Source organism: Manduca sexta, chromosome 27 (assembly GCF_014839805.1).
Source record: "Manduca sexta isolate Smith_Timp_Sample1 chromosome 27, JHU_Msex_v1.0, whole genome shotgun sequence".
Classification (NCBI taxonomy): Eukaryota; Metazoa; Arthropoda; class Insecta; order Lepidoptera; family Sphingidae; genus Manduca; species Manduca sexta.
Genome location: NC_051141.1, coordinates 14,080,830 through 14,108,779, shown reverse-complemented (window position 1 = coordinate 14,108,779; position 27,950 = coordinate 14,080,830). Strand labels below are relative to the sequence as shown.

Below are 27,950 nucleotides of genomic sequence, written 5' to 3'. Positions count from 1 at the left end.
TGTGGTTTTGTTTATCAAAAATGCTTGTGTGACTTGTAACTTGTAATATAATGCGTGCAATGTTTGATAAATAGGGCGTTCATCGTAAAAGCCGTTTCGTCATCACGGTATAGCCGCTTCTTATTGTTATTATACTATAAGCGCCATCTATGACTGCAATAGTGAAATAAATGTTATAATTATCAAGTCAAATACCAAATTTAAAACCCATGACAACAACTTCCATAAGTACTATAGTTAACTTTCTACGTATCTACATAAATTCAATGTGTACCGGTAGATGGCGCATTTATTAATAAGTCACAATTTATTGAAAGTTTATTAATTTTGCACAATGTAATTTATGTAGCCCGGAAATCAAGTTTTTCTTTTAATTATTTCAAAGTAGCATTTTGAAATTATTAACATAAAAATCATGCTCTAATCTTTCAATATAAGTTGGGTGTTTTGCGCGCTAACCGTGCCCGGTGGTTATGCAGGCAAGTCACTGTTAGTACTTAGTAGTCAGTACGAAGCGCAACTCAATCGTTAGTGGTTGCATTGTCGGTCACGCCGTGCACGCTCTACAACATTGATACGAAATTCAAAAATCGAACATTAATGAACTTGTGTTTTATAATGACATTAGTGGTTAAGAAACAATGTTTATGCAGCCAGACACTGTTCCCGGCAAACTGGACGAGGGTTTCAGTAGACCAGTGGAATCCATAATGAGATGCGAGGATTTCAAGAGTAATTTCGCTAGAAAATTGTCTAATCGGTACATATCGAGGCCTGTATCGAATCCAAGACAGGACAGCGGTTTGAAACAACGTTCAGCCGACAAAGTTCAAAATGTAAGTTTAATTCAAAATTAAGCTGTATTTTTAGTCCGGTAAGTATTCCATAACATTACTTTGAATTTATCGCCTATATTACGATAAGTGAATGTGAATGACTTTAAGGTAAATATTCTTTCACCTGCCGTAATCATAAATCGTGCGAATGTATCATGAGTGGAAGGTGTTTGTTTATATTGTTTATTGTTTGGATAAGCTGAATCTTTTGTTTGCAAACTGCTCAATAATGGTGTAAAATTGACGAGTGAATTTGTTACTGGTTAGTTAACGATATTTAAAATTATTAAGTTGTTTAGCGAATTTTAAAAGAAAACAATTGACTATAATAATTATACTGTTTAAGCAAAATGAAAAGCAACATATATTTAACTTTGGTGTATAAATTTGTCATTGGCTGAAGTTGTACTTACAAATTCAGAAACCCAAATTTCTAGTTTATCGTACGACATGATTTAATCTGGAATTGACCAGAAGTGTTGTAGGCGGCTGCGTAGGTTCATTGGTTAGAGTCGCAATGTTTAAGCCTTTAGGCGAGTTGGAAACATTGCATAGGAGGCTTATAGACGTGTTCTCGTTATTCAGATCGTTGCAAGTTCACCCCAAAGATCATTTGAAATGTTACGAAAAGAGGTGACCGGGGCTTTCTTCATAGTGCAAAATCACTAGTTATGGATGTCCTTGATACGTGAAATTGGAGTTTTTAACTTTATCTTATGCAAAAGCTGACTACTCAATCTACAAAACTCAAGTTACGTAGTAATTAATTGATTATGCACCTAATAAAGAGAGAAAATCTACTGAATTTCGAGTTAATACTCAAGGTTGGGACGTATTTAGATGTAACGTAATCCATTCCTTCATTTGGTTGTTGAAGCAATTGTCAGTTTCTTAGTAATATAGTGTCAACTTGTTCTTGACAAGGTGACAGAGAGCGTCTGCCCCGAGTCCTGAGTTGTGTGCCTGAAAATCCGGTGTCTTTTTACTTATGACCACCCCTATAACTGACAAGCTATTGACTGGATTGATAAGTACATATTTCGTCTGCCTAAGGTTAGTGGTATTAGAAGTTGGATTATTTAATATGTGCTTCGGACCTGATAATGGAAAATTGCGAAATTTACACACACTTCGTCGTTCGTCCGTTCGCGCGGACAAGTGAAATTGATTTTTTTAATTTCAACGAAACTATTATATAACAAAACAACGTCCTACTTAATTTTTTACACGTTTTCATTCAACTAACGGAATGACAAAAACAAAGAACAAAAGAAGTTGCGCAGAAGTTATTGTAGGTGCCGTTGACACGGCGGTTAAAAGCCAAAAAATCAGCTTACAACATATAATATATATTTGAATAGTAATTTATACTTCGAGAACGTTCAGGTACTCTTCCTAACTAATTCTTAAAGGATCAGGTTTAGTCTTCTTCGAAGTGCGTTTTAATGCAGTTGTTTTTACTTAAATATGTTAATTTCCTAATTGCCGTCGGGAGTCATTGACCTTGAAAAGTGTTTAAACAAAGGTTTATCTAAAGATTTTAAAAAATTAATAACAACACTTTCAGAAGAAATTTTTGACTATGCCCTAACAATTGCTTCATCTGTGCCAAAGCGATTCAGGATCCAAGTAATTCGCGTACAAACCGACAACCGCGGGTTTGTGTTATACGTAATGAGACTACAAAAAAGTATTATGAACCTTATTATTAACACGTTCTGATGACGTTGCAATGGACATTGCTTAACATTTAATTTCTTAACATTTTCGCTTATAACTTTTTTATTTATAGTTCTACGACAAAAGTTACTGGACCAAAGTTGTAGAGAATTTAATTTGCAACAAAAATGTTTATAATTTTTTTTGTCAGATAAATAGTTTAAGAGATACATCGTAAAAACCATTTCAACCACTATTTTCAAGATGGCGGCCGTGGGACAAGGGTGGCGACCCCACAAACTTGGTTTTAGCTTTACACTGACCTCCCCTACACAACAAAAAAATAAAATTGCGTCCTCTAAAAAACGCAAGGTAAGGCCTAAAAGATGTAACATTACAATGGACTAATAATATTTTGACAGTATTAATGGCCGGCTCGATCTTGGTACTTCCTTCCAAAAACTTGAAGGTGAAAGTTAAACTGTCTCGTGCGCCCCGTGAGAGGCACCACCGATCCTCTCATTTATATCCATTCCTTATTATTTGTAAATAAATTTAGTATTCCGATTTAAACTTATGATGGCAAAAACTTCTAATTTTATGGTTTCTGATGTTTACAAACGCCAAGGAGCATGCCATTAGCTTATAAGGAAATGTAGTATATAAAAATCATTTGAAAAGTACAATAAAAAACGTAGGTAGCGGTAATTTGAATATATTTGTAATTATTAGCGGCCACAGTGAAAATTCAATTATGTAACAGCTATTAAAACGCAAGCGATGCAACGGCGAAGCATATGCTGTCGTATTGTCTGCAAGAATGTTCCTAATCTATTGTAAACGCTTGCAAAAAGTTGGCCCTTACAAATTTTTACCCGAGTATACCATTATCATGTAGTCGCGTATCAGGATTATAAAATGTATATTACATATTAGTTGCCTTCTATAAGTTGGCGCTTGATGCGACCCCGTAATTTAATCACTGTATCAATTTTGAATTTTCTTTGCAAGAATTATTTAGTTCACGTTAAACTGTGTAGCGATGGCATTCAATGCGCAGAATCTTATTTCATAAACTAATGTTTCCACTAAATATGTTATTAGGCTTTATATCACCTCTTTATTGGCACAATAACATTTGCTAAGAAGTTGATGAAGATATACACCACAAGATCCACATAATGTGTAATTATGAATATCAACTCAGTGATTTTTACGATATTGCACAGAGAGTGCCGCCAACATCATTACCTCGAATTTGGTAAAATAATTCTTAGATGTTTTTCTGTGTATGTAATCAAAAGTAAACGAAACAAGTAATTTAAAAATACACAATACAGCAATGCTATTGAAGGACGCTTCCTTCCATATAAATTTGTATATTATCATTTAATGTGCAGTCGTTAAACTTGAGGAAATCAAAAATTAACATATCCGTTTGATTAAAAAACTGTTTATGTCCTTGTTTCCATTTGTGTATGAAAAGAATAGTTAGTAATGCATCAGTACCTAAATGTGATTATATGTATTGTAAGATCTATACAATGCATGACGTGTAAGGTTTAACTCAGACTCCGTCATTGGTAAGTTTATTTTTAATTGGGACTTTATCTGCAATTTTACGCGTGTCGATACGATTTGGCGATTTTATAGATCGATCCAAAATTTTAATTTTACATTGGATGTTTCAAACTGATATTGAAATTGACCGGCGACCACTATTAGACGTATCCAAGAAGACTATTGGTTATAAACTTCTTGGAGGTACCTGTGTCTATTATTAGACACGTTTAAGTATTTAGAGGTTGTCAAGAGATCATAAAATGTGGTGTATGTTAGGTTGCTGTGTAATTACTGTACTGGTGGTTAGTCACTTATATGTGAGAGTCCGCCTGCATAGGTACCACCACAATGTCTATTCCTGCCGCCAAGCAGCAGTGTGTAGTCACTGTTGTGTTCCGGTTTGAAGAACATTGTAACCAGTGTAACCACTGGACATATTCTCAACACCTCATGTGTTAGGATTGCGAGCGCAAAGGAATACCAAACAATACTTACCTTTACTACAATTACTACACTTTTTTACTATAATTTGTAATTCAAGGTGTTGGATGGTGTTTCTACAGTTTATGGACGGTCGTATCACTTACCATCAGGTGAACGGCAAGCTCGTATTGTAATACAAAGCAATAAGAAAAAATAAAAAGTTTGAAATTGGTGTGAATGAGCAGATGTAGATCATACCTTGAATATATTTATGGCGACACATTTTAGTTGCCGCGTTAATGTGTCTAAAATATGCCTAATAGCACGAGAAAATGCAAACCTACGTTTTAGAACAATAGACATTGGCGTATTTTCATCAGTTTTTATTATATTATTCTTAATTTGGGACAGTTTTTGTCTTTTCGTAACTTTAAAATTAATTATGCAACTAAAACTTTCTATGCGCAATTTATCAACAAACGGATGAAAAAAAAATTATCATTAAATTAAATGAACACTTTAACTTACTGTTATACAATATTTTTAACAAATTTTTCTCCTCAGTCTTAGATGTCTTGAAGTTTTTAAACAATAACGATTAAGTGATACGTCTTAGCTCAAGCCGCTTGTCTAGTTTTACTGTGATCGTGAGAGAATTACCTTAGTCTCGACTTCATCATCTTGTAATAATGTTATATATCATATAGAAAACAGAATTCTAGATACAGCGCAATGCATGTAGGTATCTAAAAGGTGATATGAGAATATATTTAATTATATAATTTTAATACCAACTATGAAATAGTGTTCGGCTGATGTTTTTTGTTATGGTATTTTTATTTGGGATTAAAAAAGATTACTAGGTATCTATCTACTGACTATTGTTATAAATAATATGTAAGGTTGGTCGACGGACCTTTAAGTAGATTTCTTAGTGTTAAATTTTCGTCCCAAATATGTATAAAATATATAACTTTATTTTTTACGGAAATTTTAGCACCTAGATAATTTTGTCTTCGTAAGCCAGGTTTGTAGTTTGAACGTAACAGATCATCCTTATAGGTTATATCCATACGTAACGATCGATAAGATAGGTCAAATAAGTAGCCAGCACAAGGGTATTCACACGTTGGGAGCGTATTTTACTTATAAGGCTTACTCTGTTATTCATAATATTATTGCATATATTTTTATTATATGTAAACATGTATTGTCGTGAGTTTAATAAGTCCTTTGACTTTTTATTATATGTAAACATGTATTGTCGTGAGTTTAATAAGTCCTCTGACTTTTTATTATATGTAAACATGTATTGTCGTGGGTTTAATAAGTCCTCTGACTGAAATACATAGTATATATCGCTTGCACGCTTGGTATAAGCCGAGCCTAAAGTCTGAGTCCGTCAGCTCGCCAGCGGAAGTAACACGGTTGTACCATTGTGAGAGACTCGGTTCTCGCGATATGAAAGGATGATATAGAGCTATTGTTTCACGCATCTCCTTGTCTGGTGGGATGTGGAAACACGTACCGCATTATAATTGTTGAACGGGAATTTTTGAAAGTACAAATAGTTTTAATTATCAACAGTACTGTTCGTAGAAACCATGGAGCAGTGCTATATTTAATTAGTTGAAACTGACAATACTGCAATTTACAGTCGTTTTGAATAAACTATTCTAATCTCAATTTTTGATTAGATTCTAAAACGAAGCAATTAAAATAACTCATTTGTAAGCATATCAAAATAAACTTTGTTCTAATTGGTCTATTTATGAGATAGATTATAAAAAGTGTTTGGAATCGTTTATTCGATATGATGGTAAGACATGTTTGTTGGTTTTTTCACTATTTCTGATTTATTATTTGTACGTTTGGAGGAAAATGTGTTGATACTTGAATTGAAATCAAGTTCCGTTTTTCCATTTCGATACACAATATCTTGTTACGTGTGAATAATGTGAAGTCACATCGCTGCGATTTGTTCATTTTTGCAGTGTATTTCGAAGTTTATTACAAGTTAATACAACTACACTCTTTGACTTAAAATTCGAGGTAAATTTTTCATAATCAAGGTACAGAATAGCCACTTAAATGACTCCAATCATATTTCTACGTTTAATACTACTATGATGAAACTATACCTGATTATTTGTAAATCACTAATAACGTTCGAACAATGCTCTAACATCACGACTTCATAAAGAAGTATGGTCGTCGTGAATAAAATATCGACGTTTACAGAATATTAATCACGAAAGGATCGGAAACAAGTATCTCATTGTATTTTAATAATAATGTTTTATAAAGAGGTCACACAAATATGCGGATTATAATATTAACTCATTTCAAATTAAAAAAAAAACAATGTTACCCATCTTTGTATATGGAGTAGTTTAGTCAACAATTTGTATGTAAAACTTGACCCGCTCAGCGTGTTTCCCACGGGTGTATCAACAAACCATCGGTTGGTTAACGTCCGGGTAGGAAATATTGGCCTATGCCAACAGAGTTCCTTGCAGAATAAATACTTGACCATATCAGAGTGTAACCTATTTTAAATTGAGAATATAATTTATTTATAAAGGAAACGTTTTTAATAAATTATAAAGCACAAAAATAATATATTTCTAAAAATGTGTAGGAACTATCCTAGATTTGTATAAGATATGAGCCAATGTACTATCTGAGGATGTAGCTCAGGCAAATTGCAAGCATTGAAGCAGAAAAATGGACCAGCACTAACCGTCAGACATAAAATTATTAAATAGATCTCTTTTGTCCAAAAATTAATCGTATTATAAAGTTATGATTAAATTCAACCAGTTTGCACATTACTGTCATTGTAACCTAAGACGCGTCTGCAGTCGCACCTGCGCGGGTTTTTGTAGGGTGATTAAGGGCCTCATCGCGAACAAAACGGCGTGCGAACCATATTTTTAGAAGTTATCTATTCGAAATTTATTTATATTCTAAAAAAATCTACATCATGTCACTAATATGTTATCTTTGCTTTAGTCTTTTTTTATAATTTGGAATTTGTTTCTTTTATTTTGTAATGAAAATGCCAATTAATGTAACACACATTATTGGATAGACAATTCAATAAGTAATATTTCGGTAGTTTAAAATATTCAAAGGATCCTAAAATTGATTTTTAAACAAATTATTCGTATACAGCACATTCCCGTCTGTAACTTACGCGTCGACAAGTATGTAACGAATTGTTCAAGGCCCTTTAATCGGGGACGGGCCTTAATAATTATCTATTCTATTCATTTCCCTGCAACTAACAGTTACGAAGGGCTACGGAGGGGAACAAAGGTCATGAGACCACAACCGCTACGAAATACCATCTATTCCGTGCAATCCAACGTGTGTAATTTTTAAAGTAATTATTAAGTAATAATTAATATTACATAGTCTTCGTAATGAATGTTACACGATTATTATCTGATAGTGTAATTATGTTTGATTACTTATTTCTTGATAATAAATTTCATTTAGAACGGGTTATATTTGTAAGTCCCAGCGACCTTTAGCAAGTCGTCTGTCCACCTCTCAGGCGGACGTCCAGCGCAGCGCTTGCCGTCATGCAGGCCAGTTCCGACAGATCCGGCTGGAAATATTTGGGGGAGGCCTATGTTCTATGTCTTTATATGCTGGTCCGACGACATTCGTAGGATCGTCGTTGGACGTTGGATGAGGAGAGCGGAGGACCAAGAACGTGACGCGCTCTAGGGGAGGCCTATGTTCAGCAGTGGACAATTGTAGGCTGATGAGATGAGATGAGATGTTAAGAGGACTTTATGTGACTGATGATGATGTTTGAAGTCGAGATATTAATAGCACTAACTGAATTACATCCTAATATGCTGGAAGCGTATCGCAGAATCAGATATCACACTTCTAAAAGTGAATATGTGCTTTGCATATAGCGGAATATTAATAATTATTATTTGTGTGTTCATGTCAGTATAGGTGAGATACTGAATTAACGGCTGTATGAATAAAGTAATCTCACATGTGAGTATAATGTTAAGTTTACATTAAACTATTCAATAATCCAAGGCGAAGCCGTAATTTAGGAACTTATTCTCACCTAAATCGACTCTTTTAATTAAATAAAACTTAGCTGTCAAAATCCGTCACATATTATGACTGAGCTGATGTTAATATGGGTTTATTAAATAGCCACTATCTTGAGCTATATGTCGACTGCAATTTGACAGCGCCTCAGCTCATATCGCACTTCCAGGTAAATTGAGTCTCATACGGTCCCTAGAACGTCATTCTTATGGCAAATATGGTTAAATCCCGTATAACAAGTATTATCCTTCCTCGATTACTTACTAACTTTACGGTACTTATTATAAAGTGTTACACTCGGTCTGACTATAATGTCTATTGCGCAATAGAATATGTTCTTTTGACATTAAACTTTTACATCATTGTTACATTTATGATTTTTAATCATGAGTGTGTTAGGCATTCTAGTTTTTATGATTACAATTTGTATCAACTTCTAAGTTTTAAGTTCGTGGAATCGCATTTATATAATATACATTCTGTCGATCTTGACACCGTTCTAGCTTTTAGGTCAAGTATTTGTCTTCCGAACCTGAATAGGAAACTTGGTATAGGCATCCTTAATGTAAATGGTTACTCGTTCATGTCAAAGACGTACATAAAAGGTGAGAGAGAATTATTTACAGAGTCTTTTAAGACTCATTTATGAGCACGGTGATGAATGGAACTGTGGTACAATAAAAAAGAACTAGTGATGATTCAACTGATTTGCGACGGTGAAATAACAAAATATAACAACCAATAAAATTATAACCAATAGCAAAAATGAATATACGTAACCAATATAATTCAGAAAAAATAAAAATATTAAACACTTTCCAGATATTCATTTTAGAATCAGTTACATAAACTAATTTTAGTCGCCCGTCCTTGTAATATAATATAATACACAAATTACTTTTCGCTCTCATGTAAAATTATAACTTATTCAGTATAATTAAAAGCATATTCCTCACAATTCACAAAAAGGCGCCGCGCAGCAGCTTTTAACTTGTTGCCCAGTAACACTCCACTATTATAAAAATTATTGTTCGTTCAGCGACTTCGGAACCTTCAATGGCTGTTAATTAAATACTAGTGTAGTGTTGCTCGGCGACAAGTTGATCACCACGAGAATAAACGTCAATGGACAGTATTATCAACCGTATACACATTTCACCATTTAATATCCAAATATTTAAGTCAAGCTCTTGTCCGCGGCGCGGCACCGCCCGCTTGAATAAAGTTAAAAAAGTAATTTACAGTACTCAGGTATAAAGTATCTTGATATTTGTGAACAGAATTATTAAAATCCGTTCAGTAGTTCCAGAGATAGTTCCTTCAAACTACAAACAAACAAACGTTACCTATTTATAATATGTAAAGATGAGGAACTACCTTTTATGGTAAAGTAATATATATATTACCATTAAATGATATATGATTGTATTAGTCGAGACACACCAAAGTAAGAAAGCCGAATTTTCTTTTTTTATTTCTTTGAAAGACGAGACGAGCTTGCCGTTCGTCTGATGGTAAGCGATACGACCGCCCATAAACAGTAGAAACACTATCCAACACCTTGAATTCTAATCGGAACACAACAGTGACTACCCACTGCTGCTTAACGACAGAAATAGACATTGCGGTGGTACCTACCCAGGCGGACTCTCACATATGAGAGACCTACCACCAGTAAGATATAATATCATTAGGCAGTTTGCTCAGTTGGACATTTGAGTAATTTATACGTCATAAATTTATTATTAACGATAACGGACACTAATTTAAGCTTTAGTATAAGAAAAAAGAACATCCCTTACTATCTAGGTATATCAATAGAATATTTTCTTTTGAAAAGTATAACGACATGAAAATAGACCAAGGAAAACCGCGTTTTCATAGTCGGCCGCAACAAATCCTGTTTTCCAATAACCTTGAAGTCGTAGGACACAGGCGCATTCAAGGTTTACGTTCAACATAGTATATAAACTATTATACTTTGTAATTCAAAATTGCCTCCATCCGAAATTTAACGAAATTAATATTATTGTGAAAAGTAAAAATATACGTATTATTTCTATTATGAGTACTTATATAAAATTTAGTTAAATATCACGTGGTGCTCGGAGACTAAATATATAAGACAACCTATAACTACTGCAAAATAGATCCAAATCGTTCGACATCTAATAGGTTAAATCAGTTCACTAGAAGCAAAGCTAGAGTATAATATAAAATGAGTACATATATGTACGCAGGAAGTAAAATCATTACCATTCCTTTCTTGCTTTGCCGTCGTCGGGTAAAAACAAGAACGTAATAATATTACATAAGATGTCGCAGAAAAAGTAAACACTGACCTCAGTTTCCATACAGATCGTGACCTGAATGATAAAGATTATAAAACTCCTTCTACAAGTAAAACTTGAAAGTTATTAAGACTGTACGTATAGGTTGCAGTTATAATAAGTATAGTAGGAGGAGTAATATACTAGTAGGAGTACTTGTAGGAGTCGGCCTTTTGCCATATCTGGCACGAATTTCAGACTTCGCCTTATACTGAGCAGAAAATTTTAATATCACTTTGCCTGATCCGATACTACACCACCGGGGTAATCAAAATCAAAGAAAAGAATAATTTTCATAAAATTATGTGTGGAAAGTCACCGTATATTCTAATGATTTTTCGGATAGCCCCTCCCGTGTGGACAAAAAAGGCGTCTTCATGCAATCAACACTCCCCAGGACAATTAAGTGTTAATATTGCTTCACGAATTTCTGCGTGAAAGCACTCAAGAGCGTCGTATTACGTATATACTTTTACATGATATCATTCTAGGGCAGATGACCTGCAAATATCGGAGATAAGGGCGGCATTCTGGACATACGAGGTTACCTATTAGTTCGCTAAGAATAATCTAAAGCTATCTGTGAGTGGCACTTGAGTTGTATCATCAATGATAACACGTGATAGTGGTAGTGATATGTTCGACTGGCCGACTTGACGTTAACTGTTTGAGTTTGGGAATATGTAACGTTAAATTGCGGTATGAGTATACAGTTACTTGTGCCTTATAGAAGTATTTTATAAGCATAAACAATCAGTGAACATCAGATCGTAATATGGATTTTATGATTTGTCAATATTTAAATACATTACCCGTCCTTGCTTTGTTGAAGTCGAGAAAAATAGAGATCTCGCATTGTTATATTAGTATAGTCATATTGCATTTTATACCTATGCTTTGGCAATATATTTTATTAACAATAAAATTATATGAGCATCATGGATTGACTAGTAATAATGAAAATGCTGACGAGTCACCCCAAGGTTTTAACCCGCATAAGCTTAATTACAATTAGTGTTAAGCCTCAGTTTGTTCGATATCTTAACTTCAGCCTTTAAGAGCATTAAGAGCATTGTAGAGACTTCCTCGCGCCCTTGTTCCCTTTCAAAGTTTGATACATTAGTAAATTAATAGGTATACATATTTGAATTATGTTTAAAATTGTATTCTAAATGCCTTAGAAAACGGTTTCCTTTACATTAAAAAAAGTCAGCGTCATTATATGCAACATTCATAAGCTAGTGAGGTCTTATGTAGAAAAAAAATACTCAAAACAGTGTAATTTATCACATAATCGTTACGTAACTGTATTATCGGTATATTTCAGGATTCATGACGCTTAACGGTGAAAGTGGCACGAGAATTCTTTATAACTCGAGTGATCGATTTGATGTAAGTTAAAAGGAAAAGTAGTGTGCGGTGCGGCAGGGACCGATTTAATTTACCTCGTTGGACGAAAACCCAGCACGTTCACTCCAATATTGTTAGATGACTGCAAGAAATAGTACCAAATACTCTTTTATGATGGTGTAACTGTAATATCAAATTAACGTGATTTATTTTAACAGCCGTTTACAATAACTAATACGTTCCGAAGTAATTTAATTTTATATACAAGTTTATTAGAAGATTTTAAAATACAAGCAATGTAATCATTCTTATAATTTGTTATATTTTGATACGCACACTTTTATTTTTTGGAACTATTGCCTGATATTATGATGAAGAAAAGGGTCACTGGCTAAGATGTTTTTATTACACGTCATTGGTCACTGGAAGTAAAATCTGTACTTACTGATTTATCATGTTACAAATACATAAAATACTTATGTGTCTAGAAATAAAGTGACAAAATCGTTCAAAAAGGGTTGCGCTAAAAAAATATAATTGTGGAAAAAAGTGAAAATATTTATTCGCGTAAGCAAAGTGGAATTCTCAAACAAGAACGACATTAAATAATCACAAGTAATATTAACAATAATTATAAACAATTAAATTAAGTTATTATTCATCCTGAATTTGTGTTTTTGAATGAAATGAATGAATCTAAATGAAATTTGTAAACTCAGAAAATCGGCGAGCTGATCATATTTTAAATACACCAGTTTATGCTTGCAGCTTAGCTCACGTGAGAGAGTTTTCCAGTATATACAGTAGCCAATGTAAGGACATTAAGAAGGCTTAGGGTCTCAAACTATCTCCAGACCAAATTTCATCGAAATCAGTGATTATGTTTGAGTGTATCTCCTTAAGACAGGCAGACAGATTTAGCGAGGGCCGTTTTTTTATAAAATAAGTTTTAGAACTTTTTAAGAGGTATCATTCCGTCAAACACGATTGTTGCGTAACTTTATCCGTTTACGCAGCGGAAGCCGTTAAAAGTAATAAACTTTACCCGTTTAAGTAACATTTACCATTGATGCTTCGCACCTATTGGTTATAGCGTGATATTTTATAGCCTATAGATTTCATGGATATATGGGGTATCCTAAACTAAAATACTATTTCTATTCGAACCAGTTGTTCCTGAGTTTACCGCTTTCAAAAAAACAAACAAACTCTTCAGCTTTATTATATTATAATAATGTAGAAGTAAAGAAATAGATATAGAAAAAAAAAACTAAACACCTCCTTATTTTGGTTGTTTAATTTTTTTTATTATTTAGATATTATTTCGTTATAAAGTCTTCCTAAAGTACACATAATTTCATAATTTCATTAATCATTTTAATTTGCAACCAACACTTTGGGGTAGACAATTTTATAAAGAAATTGAAAATTATTCGAGATTGATTTTTAAACAGCTTATTCGTAAATTTTTGTGTATTCCGGCATGTAACTCGCTCTCTGTAGTATGTAAGAAATTGCTCACGGCTGTCGGCTCGGGTAGGGGCCTTAATTATATAATATTATATGACCAAAGAAATAATATGCCACATGCAACATGCTACCGTCAAATATTATTTTCCTAATTATCACTAGATGGCGGTCTAAACATACGGTAACTACAGATGTGGAGTGATAAGGAGAATCTAGACCAGGCAGGAGGGGTAAGGTGAAGCCAAACGCACGAGGTCATTCGTGCTAGGAAGACACTCGAAAACTTCGCAGCAACAATTAGAAGTTAATAAATAACTGGGTAGCGTAGAATATCTACCGTAAGGCGTTGGGCGAGAGGCCAAGACGTCTATGCATTCGACGGGTCAATGACTTGTAATCGCGGTATCATTAAATCCAGTATTGTAGACCGTTTGAAATGCGGACAAAAACTCTATTTAGGGGCAAAGCATTGGTTTAGCGAGTTATTTGCACTACATTATCTCGCATGAAATGCTTGGTATCAATTTATATGTGAGTGTATTGGTTAATATAAGTATTGTAGAGTTCTTTTATCCCAAATGATAGTGTTTCCTTCTATTGAGACGACTGTTGAGAGTTGCTCCGTTTCCTAATGGTCAACAGTTTGCTCGGTCTACTAAGAGTTTACTTACTACCAGTTCCCAGGTAATCTGTAGTTTATTTCTAAAAAAAAAATAATTATCACAATAATAACTAAAGTAGAATTCAACTAAAAACTATATTATTTTTTTAAATTAAGTACTTGAATTAAACGGAGACAGCCTAGTTGGTTGTGGAACGGACTGCCGGGACGAATGTCCGCAGGTAAAAACCCAGAGCACACACCTCTGATTTTTCTAAAATCAGGTATGCGTGTATTTTTGTGAATTATCGCTTGCTTTAACGGTGAAGGAAAACATCGTGAGGAAACCTACATACTTGAGAAGTTCTATATAATATGAATTTTGATGGTGCGTGAAGGCTACCAATCCGCACTAGGCTAGCATGGCGGACTAAGGGCCTAATCTCTCAGTAGTAGAGGAAGTGCCCAACAGTGGGACAGTATATAATACAGAGCTGATATTATTATTATATGTACTTGATTACATTATAAAGTTACCGATCCGTTACACGTATTAGTATATTGTCAGAGAAAACAGATAAATAATTGTGTGGCGTTAAATTAATTAATAAAGTAGGAAACCGTAGAAATATTCGCTACGACTACGTTGTGAAACGCACGAAACGCACGAGTGCAGAATTCCAGCATGACTAAAACGTCGTCCACTCCTTCTTGTCTGTAGTTTTGGGAATTCGTGGAAATTATCTTATTCGTATAGTTATATGAAACTAATAAAGTCTTGTTTTCGATTACTAGTGAAGATAATTGGATTCATTTTTAATATTCATCAAGTTTTAAATTTCTGTAGCTGCATCTAGTTATTCCATAATGTTTTAATCTACATGATGATAGTTTCGTGACATTTGATTTTATAATGATGGTTGTAGTTTAACCAAGAAACTATTTTCATGTTGTGTAGCATCTAGAGTTTTTTCACTTTTGACAGCATCGTAGGAAGTAGATATGTACACTAAAGCCGTGGGTTGGATAACTGGACCCAATAATGTTAATGTAAGTGATAAAATTTAATTCTACGAACCTAGGCTGCACTAATTCGTAACTAAGTATTGCAATCTGTTCACTTCTAGCAACATAGCGATGTGTTACTAATTGTCAATACACGTGTACACGAAGCTTAACGCTAATCATTCATTCGCTGCACCAATGGTTTTAAAAGGAAAAAGTAATACAGATTATGCTTACGATTTGGTGTGTTTACCTACGTAATTACTACTAATAAGTATGGTAAGTGTGGTTTATGCTACACAGATTGATTGATGATGGTTATGAAATCAAATTATTATTTTATTTATTTATATACGATTAAGTATATAAGTAGCCATAATGCCAAAAGCAGTTTATTTTATTAAGAAAATAATTAACACGGAAAGTGTTACTTTGATATTAATTAAACTTTTACTTATTTAAAATAAAAAACATCTGATACACATGCCCATTGAAGGTACCAATGTATAATATTCACATAACACGAGTAAAAATATTATACTTTTAACTAACTGACTACTTTTAACTATTAGTTTTTTAATTTGTTTTAGAATACAATTTGCAATTAATATAGGTAGAGTTTATAAATGCCGTAGCATCGTACTGTAGGTACACGAAGATAAATATTTAAAAATACATGAACTACATTCGATTTTCCGTAGAAAATAAACGTTTGCATTATTTTATCTCAGAATAACAAATTTCCTCATAACACGGCTGAAGGTCCTTTTTGGGGTTTATGTGATATTGTTATATTTTCACTAGTAAAGTGCGATTACCATTATCGCCCAATCTCATAGGCTGTTGAAGAGTTATAGGTAATTGGTCATCCATCTTATGACTCCCTAACACTATAATAATATACATTATCCAGTGGCACACCAACCAAATCAAGCACACTTGATTCAAAAAGTCACTCATAAATAAAACGCACTTAAACGCCAACAAATAACATTTAAACAGCCAGGTTAAATAACACTGTATATTAGGAAAACTGTGAAGTTCCTTTTTCATATTGAGTATAGTAGCGGTATAAGGCAATGTTTGGATGATGTCGGTTTTAAAATGACGCAGAATTTCGTTTTCCTGACCGCGGCGTCTCGTCGCGCGATGCTTCCTCGAATGTGTGGTTTACGTAAATACGGTAGCAGGGGTCGCTGAGCCACGGAGTCCTTGGCATTCTGCCATCTCGTGTCTTACCATGATGTTTTAACAATTGCGGTTACTAAGTACAGACTGTTCGTTAAATTTAAACAGGGAAACTACTATTGCATAAGTATATAATATAAAAGGCAACAATGCGACTTCGTTGATGTCATTGGTGTATATTTTTTTTGCCACCATTAATTTTTACAGTTATTTATTATTAATTAATATCTCTGTTAAAAATATCCTTTTTGCATAAATTCCTAATGTCTTATTTCATCTGAATAAAGCGCGGCCATTAACTAACTTTGCAAAACAAAAATACTTAGGTATGTTACCAGACACCAGCTAATCAAAATGTGATTAATATTTGCATGCTTTTCACACCCACGGTTACCGCAATGACACCCACCGGATTCTATCAATATCGGTCAATCGAAAACCGCTGCTAACAACATCTTTTGTAAAGAATTTATCCCATCCGGCAGAAGTACCACAAAACTTTAAACGCAGTTGACTCATCAGTGCTTGCTTGACTGACTCCTTATTTGAAGGTACTGCGGGTTGCAAAGGAAGTAACTATCACAATCTAGTTACAAGGATATGGTTCGGTACGTACGCTAGTAAATTACAAGAGTAAAGAACTCGAGCATATAGTTTTTTTTATCTAAACAGACAGGTGCTTGCCGCCCGCATGTAATTTGGAGCATGAGTACGTTTAGTGCAGCCGAGTGGAACAGCCCGTGTGTCGGTCCGTATGGCCTTTGAGATATGCTACAAAAACAAACGGAAAGGTGAACATACTATGTTATACAGGCTGCTCGAATCTTCGACCTAAAAATTATACTGAAAAGAATACTTTGTTAAGTGTAAATGTTTTTCCTGAGTGTTATAGGTCTCTTATTATACCGGGAAAATATTAATCCTGAAAAGTTTTTTTTCGCGTGGGACGTGCCGCAGGCAATATTTTTTATCTAAAACTCTCCCGCTTATTCATAGACTTTTTTTATCTAAGGACGGAGTAAAGCTGTGATAACAAGTCTGTTTCTCAGCTTTGTTGATCTGACAGCCAACTAAATTCAAGTTGTATCTCAATATTAGCCAATCACAACGGCCCTATGTCTACGCACTGAAAAGGCTGCCGTGCCGTGGCACTGAGAAACAGACTGGTTATCACACCTTTACTCCGTCCTTAGATAAAAAAACGTCTATGAATAAGTAGGATAGAGTGCTTTGCTAAATATTGACGTACCAAAATATTCTGCGAGTTTTGTCAACTACTCAATGGGGTGGAGTCCGTTAGTTAGAATTTGCCAAAATATCAATCATTTCGCAAATGTCTGTGGTCTTGCATCACAAATTAGTCCGCTGATATTAACAATACCATCGCGCACCGACGTTTATCTAAGATAATCTAGGAGTACCGTTAGCAGAACTCGTTTGAATTAAACTGATACACTTATCAATGATCGTCGGCTTTCCCGTGTGAACGGCAATTCAATTGTTAAGTTTATTGATATAAGTTCTCAAATGGTTTTTCTTAAGTACTTTATCGTGAGTTCTAGTTGACTAGTGTATTAGTCGAATCTGTTAGCACTTATTCCTCTAGCCTGACTCCTTTAGTTAACGTACTTATGTAGTAGATTATATTTTAATATGTTAAAAATTCACAATTCATTATTTACTATTTAAATGGGAAGTGAAAATATACTTAATGTTTATTTTTTTATTCATATATGTATGTATACTACGAACAAAGTCGCCATTAACCTATGTAGTATGTGGGAATGATATTATCTGTTTGTTGTAAAAAAAAAACGCTCTAGTTAACCGCAGTACAGCAGCTAGCTAATAGAACCCAGATAAACAATTTGTTTGAACAAACAATTGTGTTTGGGTTGTTGTCTCAAATTCAAAATTTAATGAATATATTTTGTCGAAACTCATTTGGTATTGATTCCGGATCTAATAATATCAGTGAAGGAGGTACCGACGTGCGCACCTAACGTTTAACGACGTGACCCGAATATAAGTACGTGCGTCGGTAGACGACACTAGTTCAATATATCAAAAATTTAGAACTAAAGTGACATAAAGCAAAAAGATGATTTGTGGGAAACGATTAAAAAACATTTGAAAACAATATAGAAGGCAGTAAATTGGGAGGTCGTCGAAGCTGAGAACTTCTTTTTATTTTGGATAAGATTGTTTTTAGAAGGTCGTTTTTTAACAAAATCGGAAAATATATAAAATTTGAGTTAAAATTTTAGTTCTTAGGTGCGATATAAAGTTTCATAGTTTATTATTGTTTGATTCAATCTTATAGTATTTTAAATAATATTATGAGTGTTATGATGGTATACTTTATATATTTACATGAAACATAGGAAACGACAAAAATATTATAAGTATTTGTGTTGTTTCATGTAAGGAGGCCCTTAGTGGCGTTATATAATAATAGCTATAATGTATGTATGCCTGTGCGCATACGAAACCAAGCAGAAAACGCACTGCATTCGAATTGTTTTGTAAACATACAAATTTGCCGTTGTTAGAATGCGTATGAATTTTACAACTTCGCCGCTTCACAAACTGATACTCTCATGCATAAACGTTGGTCATGCCATGACGCTGACTCAAACATAAAATTAAACTGCAGAAATGAAGATTATAAGAATTAAAAAAAAAATTAGAGAATTTTAATAAAAAAAGAAATATAAAAGTATATGATATTGTTGTAACTATATAAGCTATGTACTTATCTATTGGTTTCATTTTTACTATCACTTTCGTTCGTGACATTTATAACCAATTTTTGACCGTAACTTTATTAAAATCGTAATTTTATAAGTAGCATTATAAATAAATTCATTACATAAAAATGTACTAAATACCAACGCACCTATAAAAAGAATGTATATTAAAGATTTTGTATGGTTTTGTACTCAGGATTAAATAAACTAGAGCGTAACAATTGGTCAGCACAACGGTCATCCTACGTAAGTACCGTTTATAAACTAAATAACTGGATAATTAATGTGGCTTAATCACCATCATGCAAAAAATATTTTTTAGTTTGAGCGCGCAGCATTTTGTTTACATTAAACATGTTCAACAGCGGGGCTCGAGTTTCTACATTTAGATAGATATCTGTAATTTTTAATGCTGTGCGGGTTTGGATAAAACAAAATCTTTAAATATAAGTACGATATAGTCTGCCTTGGCGGCGTAGGGTCGACTTGAATTTCTCATAACCTCCATATTATTAAACTTTAGTACTATTGCCAATTATTTTGTTTCTTACAGTTATTTATTGCAAAATGAGGTCACAATTGTTATTTAACAAGCAATGTTTGCTCAGATTGCACATAGTTATGCCGAATACCCCAAGATAGTAATTTACATACACAGTTGTAATCAGACGATTGTCTAAGCTCTGTAATTACTCTTGGGAAAAGCAAAGGCAGTTGCCCGAAGTGCCGGATCGCTGCGAAGCGCGAACATTGTTGCAGGAGAAACTATTTCGCGCTTTGATTCAGGAATATAATTGTTAGAAACTTCTGTACGTTCAAAATCGAGTGATTTTAAGCGGCGGGAGTTTATCTAATTATAGTATTGTGGAGATGTAGTAATGTATGTTATTTATATTCGTATAGACCTCCTTTATATTATGTTCTGTTTCCGGTGAATTTGAATTTTGCGAAAGTCTATTAACATATGTTGGAAGTACACGGATTGGATTCTATGTTGTGATTATTACATAAAGATTCTTATCGGAGTCTTAAGAATAAAGTTGCTCATTTCCGTCTAAATCAAGGCCTTATTCCAGACACAAATATTTCCAGGTCAAAATTAAAATACTCAAAGTTTTGTGGAATTGTTTTAAGTGTTTTTTTTTAAATATTAAACAAAAGCTATATAACGAAACTAGTACCTGTTTTAACCTGACGCAACAATTATAGAAACTTTAGAATTAACTCATACACGGAACGTGACTAAGAGTACATGGTGTGCAGGGGTAGGGCTGTTCAGAGGGTCGCCACCGGATGCAGGAGTCACGCGTCGGCAGTTGTGCATGACGGCTTGCCTCACATTATAACCCGGCGCGTGCAAGTGGTCGCCGTCAACCACTACGCGAACGCACGGTGCCGAGCACACTACTCGGCCGGGTTATAGTTTTTGGGCGGTGACTCACAGTTACGCAACCGTAGTAAAAATTATACCTGATGGACTTGTGTTGGTAAGTTTTATTTGAAATCTTTCTGCATCTTGGATGTAGAAAAGTAATAAGAACTGAGTCGAGAATTCATGCTTATCCTAATCTATTAATCTATTCCTCTATACTATAATATAAAGCTAAAGATTTCGGTTGTTTGTTTGACCGCGCTAATCTCAGGAACTACTGGTTCAAATTAAAATATTATAGTGTTGGATAGCCCATTTATCAAGGAATGATATTTGGCAATACAGTATCACGCTATGACCAATAAGAGCGGAGCACCAACGAAAAATACTTATTGCAACAAAGAAAATTACTCCTTTAGAGAGGTTTTATTGCGTGCGCCGCGTAGACGGTTAAAATTACGCAACAATCGTGCATGAAGGAATTGTTCATCTTAAAAAGTTCTAAAAAAATTATAATAGAGCCCCTCGCCGCATCTGTCTGCCTGTCCGAACGCGATAGACTTCAAAAATACCCAACAGATCTTGATGAAATTTGGTATGGAGATAAACTGAGACCCTGAGAAGGATATAAACGGGCAAGGCTGCGAGAAAAAGCTAATATATTTTAAAAACAAAACCCCCGTCGCGTCTGTGTCTCTGAATGCAATAAACTCAAAAACTATTGAACGCATTTCATTGAAATTTGGTTAACATAGTTTGAGAAAATAAAAGGACATGGGTTTTTTATTCCTGGAATATATATATGTCGGAGAAGCATTATTCCCGTCGACATCATCATTAGTGGTTGCGGACTTGGTGGGCGTCATCAGGGTAAAATGCGAGCACAAAACACAATGATCACAGATATTTTTATATTCGAATTCAAATTAAACAATATTTGTCACTTTACAATAATGACGATAGAAAAGTGGACAATTAAGACCGAGCAGCGGGTTCAGGGCACCTATCTTACTTTAAGCAACAAATATTCTCAACGATCCAACTCGATCAACTCGACCAGTCACTATCATGATTCCTCCAACGAATGTCCAAAGCACTCATGGCCTACCTGAATAGTAAAGATGGCGCCTCGACCCCGCTCGAGACACGTGCCTTGCTCTGATTGGTCGTTTCGTAAATTATAATTTTTAAATAAACTATTACATTACGGCTAATGCGGAAGGTTTTAAGTAATAGAAAAATGTAACAAATCAAATAAAATTAGATTAACAATTATTGTGCGTTATGCACGCAAACAACAATCAACCGGACACATAGCTTCCTCCGACATATATATATATATATATATATATATATATATATATATACCCTATGGGCCTTTTACCCCGTAAAATCTCTTTCATGTAGGCAAAGCTGCGAGTTATGATTATAAAATATGAAGTTACAAATGCTAGTTAATATAAGAACGAAGTATATTAATTAATATCAATGTTATTACACTGATGTTTAACTTACAATTTCCCTTAACTTTTTGATATCAAGAAACCAGAACGAACCCTTTATCCGACCGTACTCCCACCATATTGTTCACTGCACTTTAGGTCAATTAGCTTGGGTTGGCATCTAAAAGATAGATATTCAAGCTAGTTGCCAGTCACAAGCCAGTCGTAAAGACATCTACAGCGTATAAAATATGAATATTACGTAGTCTAGGATACGGAACCAGCACATTATATTTGGTAGGCAATGAAATCTGACTGCCTGACATTTGTTATGGCGCGATTAATCATAGAAAATTCAACGTAGTACGATTTCACTTATCGACATAAAAGGTACCTGGATATGCAAATTACGAAATCGTATTAAGAAACTGCGAAATAAATTGTGACGGTTTCAAATACAATCTTTTATATATCCGTTAGTATTATTATTTTTTTTAAAGGTCGCCATAAATGTATCTTTGTACCAACTGGGGTATACGAAAAGAATAAAGTGCATGTCCAAGTTTCATTTTGGGCCTTGTGATATGCTGTATGCATAGCATCACAAATTAATCCAGATGACTTGTAAAATGTAGTATTAGTAGTGTATTAGCAGTAGCTATTTTTTGTATGAAATGATATATTATCAGCGCTACAATCAACGCCATCTAGCGGTATAGTTGGGGCTTTGAATGTGTTTCTTAGGACCATCAAGGTAGGTTATTGATATATAACTGTTCCTAAGTTTCCGGTGACACATATATACCCAATATTTATTTATACCTATTTAGCTAGTATGTTGTCCATAAAATATGAATTTTTGATAGCATTATAATTAAAGGTAATTAGGTAAACTTGCGATGTAACTAGAGAAAAGCCGCTTAAGATCGATTTTTATTGGTAATAAGGAATAAAGTATAAATTTAAAAAAAGATAAAATTATATTGATAAGTTAGTAATTAATAAGCATCAGTTTAATCCATATTTTACAGTAGCCTACCTCTACAATGAGACCGGCTCAGGATTTGATTTGTAAAGGATTTAGTAATCCTTTACAATTCAAATCCTGTTCGAAATAGGTCACGTTTTCACTATTAGCATAACCCACTTTCCGAAAGTATTAATTTGTAGTTAGAAAATTGTAATGTGAGAACGGTAGCCGAGTGGCCTTGATCAAGCTTGGTCTCAAATCACTGCTCAGACACTTGAGATGATCATCCAACACCCCTAGAAATACGATAGTACTGCTTGTAATATGACCGGAACAGGTCCAGCTGAAAAGTTACCGACTATGAAAACTGAGTATGCCGATTCTATCATTGCCTCTTGTTGAGTTGAGTTTACGTAAACATGGGCAAGAAGGTACACAATAATTCTTTAAAAATGCACAATATGAGCGCTGGTCGGATTTTACACCAGAGATATATGTATGACGTATATGGGAATAAACAAATTTTGATCTACGTATTGATAAGCAAGAAAAAATTTACCTATTTTTAAGCACACCGAGCACACGGAGGAGTGATAGATTTGGCATGAAGTTGATTAAAAAGGACTGCGTAAAAGTAAAATGTATGTATTATAATTAATAATTATGTGTTACGAATATATTCTATTCGAATTTCGAACGTCGAATTGCGGTCAATGGATGACCTTAGTTATACGATAGTTCATTTTGTTGTACATTCGCTGGAACGCAGTTATTGAACAGATCACTAGTTTAATACATACTTTTAAACATATTTTATTATAACTACAGTCTTTGATAATATAACATCGAGAATTGAAATTAAAGTAATTTTCGGATTCTATCGGGGGCTTAGTTTTTTTTATTTTCTCCCGACGTTTCGAAGACTTTGCAGCCTTCATGGTCACGGGGGGGACTGAGGTGTTGTTACTTGTTCATCCGTAAAGTCAAAGTTCGAGAATTCGAAATCGAGAATTGTATAAAATTCCGGTCTTTAAAGCAATAGTGTGTAAGTGCTTTGACGTAAACTTCCTTTGCTTCCAAAATATTACTTTCTCTGTGCAAGAATTAACTGTCCTTTAATTTACTGACCGTGAAAATTTCGCCTCCTTTACAATGCACCCGCTATTCAGCAGAACGCTTTCGTACCGACTATGGTTTCCAGTTCACAACTACACAGATTAGGTATAGTTCTATTTGCAAGCAAACAATGGCGATTTAGTCGGCGTGCGCTAAATTAAATCGTTGAGAACCTTATACCATCACAGATTCTGTTGATAATGCCCTCGACTCTCATTAGATCGGAACAAAGTTATGGGAAATACACATGTATCGGGTAATTTCTTAATTCCTTATCGTTCATAGAGTTGGTTACATATAATAGGTGCGAAAAGACATTTAATTACTAATTAAAGGACTCTATGGTATACTTATGTAAGCAAAAATATGTAAAGCTCCAATGCGTTTAAGACACTCTTTGGTCCAGTTTTGATACTGATAATAAAGAGTATGACAAAAAATTACTAAGGGTTTCACTTGTCGCATATAGTACGTCGTTAATTTTTGTCATGTAAAAATGTTCCAAAAAGGTTTAGTTTTATTTGTGTTTATATTTCTCTTAGGAATGTATGTACATAGATAACTGTTTGTGTACTTAACCATTCTTCCAGCTAGTCATTCTTGAACTTTTATTTTTATTTCTACCTGAAACAATTATAATTAAATTTTCAATTGGGACGTAACGGATGTCTTTTCTTTGCACTTAAATACCAATAAGCACAAAGAGGGCAAAAGCGTGGGACGCGACAGCAACAATACTACACATGAATGCTCACATTATACACATCGCATACAAAAGCATTAATTCCATAGAACCGTTACTCGATTCAATTGTTTTTTTTTTTGTAATGTAATCTAATGTTATATCATTTAAACGATGCGTGCTATATCATGCGGAATTTTATTGACAATGCAGTTACGGGAAAATAAGTGTTGCAGACAGTTTTATGGTTTATTTCTTGCAATTTTATTTACAAAAAACGAGTATGTAGTCTTATATACAGTCAGCCACAAAAGTAGCTGCAGAAATTCAAAATTTCAAATCGCCCTTAACCTTTTTTCATTAACGACGGCTTTTACTTCACTAAAATAAACATCAAAGGGCTTCCTTTATTTTAGATAAGGGTAAAGTAATATTTCGACTAAAGTTCAAATTTAATTTTATAACTTTTGTGGCTAACGTACTAGTATGTGCGGAATATGTATCTATTCCGAATTATACCGTTCATCAGCGTCTTTATGATGGTGAAGGTGTCAAATATATCGACAAATATAATGATATAATTTGTTCATATATAAAACTAGATTTATATACTATTAATACTGTATACTACTGTAGACTGCCTCGGTGGCATAGTTGTACTGCATGCGCGGTACAACAGCGCTCTGAGGTCCTGGGTTCGAATCCCGGGTCGGGCAAAGTGATATTTGGGTTTTTCTTCTCAGTATCAATCCGGAGTCTGGAATTTGTGCCCGATATGGCGATAGGCTCGCCCCCTATTACATCATGGGACAGAACACACTTGGCGAAAAGTGGGTGCCTTGGTTGCGCCTCTGCATACCTCTTCGGGGATAAATGCGTGATGTTGTAGGTGTTTGTATGTGTGTAATACTGTATACTAAAATTCAAACAAACATTTAAGAAAAAGTGTACGGTGTTTAGGTAACTACATTGTTGAGACGGTACTGTTGACCACAATCTTAACTATCCCACCATTACCACTGACCCAGAGACGTTTATAGTGAAATTATATTTCACGTGCGTGATTCATCTGACGGAACCATGAATTTGTATCTAATGACATCGTACAGCGTTGACACAGTTTCCTTTGTTGAATATTACGATTATTTTTTGCAGGTACCGGAAAGAATTGAACCGAGTCAACTTTCAAAAACTATCACTCTTCAGAGCAATGACGCTGCTAAACAACCTGATAAACAAACAACAAATTCTGATATAAGGAACACCGAAGTTAATGCATTGAACATGGAAGTGGAAACATTGCGATGGCAACTATCTCAGGTATTAAAAAAAATCAACGTCGAATTGATAACCTACTTCTTTTTTGAAGTCGGTTAAAATATATGCGAGCAATGAAATTGGTGCACCAATTGTTCATTTTTATATTATAAATAATCTAAGCGAATGTAATTTTTAAATTTGTTGTAATTGAATGCGCAGCGAATTGTATTGCAATGCTTTATATTTCAAATGTTATTTTTAATTGCTTCAGTTTTGTATTTTAGCGTGTTATTTTTCCAACGTACAAATCTTTTCCAGACTGAGTCAAACAGACAGATGCACATAGCATTACTAAAACAAATAGTAACATTCCTGAGTCGAGTGAAGGAACACATTGAATGCCAAAAACCAGAAGACCTGAAGGAATTATCGCGAATGCAGAGATCATTCAATCTTGCCGATTTACCTCGCTCCAGATCAGTCCTGTATGTGAACAAGAATGCTGATTACTCATTAAGTCCCACCAAAAAGATAAACACAAGAAAAATAAGTAAATCCATAAATAACGTTAACGGATACAAGGAGTGCAGTGTATGGTAAATATGTTTTATTTTGATAAATTTAGTATATCTCAATTGATTTTATTAGCGAGCGCTTATAGGTATATTTTTTTTATAATATATAATTACATTAAAGTAATAGACGTGTTTATGCGTGTATTGAGACTACTTTAATCCCCAAAATAGCTAAAAAGAAGTTAGACAAGAAGGTAGGTAGGAACAGAAAAAGCATTCAGAAGAATTTTGCCCTATTTTTTATGATAAACTATTATAATAAATGTTTTTACTTAAAAATATATTATATTTTAGGAGTCAATCTAAATTATCATTGACATCTGAAACAGAAACTGCGCAGAAATTGACCGAGGAAATGTCTAGATTGATTACTCTTGCCAATACCGTACTGAGCACAAAATTGCCAGATTTAGCTTGCACGTGTAGTAATACTGACATAAGTGGAAAAAACCAGGATATTGTTGAAGCTAGGCGTGACAAGAACGTTTCTACTGCCTCGCTAGATCTCATTGAAGAAAACGCAACTGCATATCTATTGAACACAATTTGTGATAACGAAGACAACTATCAAACAATTTCGAACAAATATCTAGAAGCAAAAGATAAGATCAACCCTGATTTCATTGACATGCCATCTTCTGTAACATGTGGGTTAGAAAATAATTTCACAAATATTAAAATAGATGAACAAGTTCCAAAGTCGGGCGTGTTAAATGGAAAACTTGATAAATCAGTTGATAAAACAAACGAATATAATAATGCTGTCAATTTTATGGAGGACGAAAGTGGATTCTCCTCGATGAGTTCATTCCAAGAGATTGGTATACCCATTATTAGTATTATACCACCGTCGCCTTGCAAAGAAGTAGGCTATCATTTAGAGGAGTTCACGGATATTCTGAATCAAGCAGAAAAGTGGAAGAACGATTCTGTAGAGTTAGACAAACAAACTGTTAAAGTGTTTTGGGTTTGATTTAAATGGTACAAATTATACAGGGTCTAACACAGTCGGTGGATGAACCTCTTCCTCTTTACAGCTCATATGTATCACAAGACTACCATTTTTTCAAACAAGTGCATTAATTAGGGCTGAAAGATTAGGTATGGAATAGAGCGCGGGATGTCGAGCAAAGCGGGAGGTTTCTGTGCCTACATTATTTTAGCCCCGCATCAAATGAAAATGAAATATTGTATCAGCTAAATATTAAACGAAAAAGATGAGTAAAATACTACGAATATATAAATTTAATTTAATTTTACGGCGCGGTCATT

At 34.1% G+C, this 27,950-nt stretch overlaps 2 protein-coding genes across 2 annotated transcripts in view; one reads left to right on the top strand and one right to left on the bottom strand.

The window, feature by feature from the left end:
* Positions 1–27,950, bottom strand: part of LOC119190840 — a 49,050-nt gene that overhangs the window by 4,243 nt on the left and 16,857 nt on the right. The window lies entirely within an intron of this gene.
* LOC115455772 lies at positions 489–27,894 on the top strand. The gene is made up of 4 exons (XM_030184467.2): positions 489–836; positions 25,999–26,163; positions 26,422–26,699; positions 26,973–27,894. Exons 1-4 carry the CDS (start codon positions 642–644, stop codon positions 27,649–27,651), a joined length of 1,317 nt encoding a protein of 438 aa, XP_030040327.1. The 5' UTR covers positions 489–641; the 3' UTR covers positions 27,652–27,894.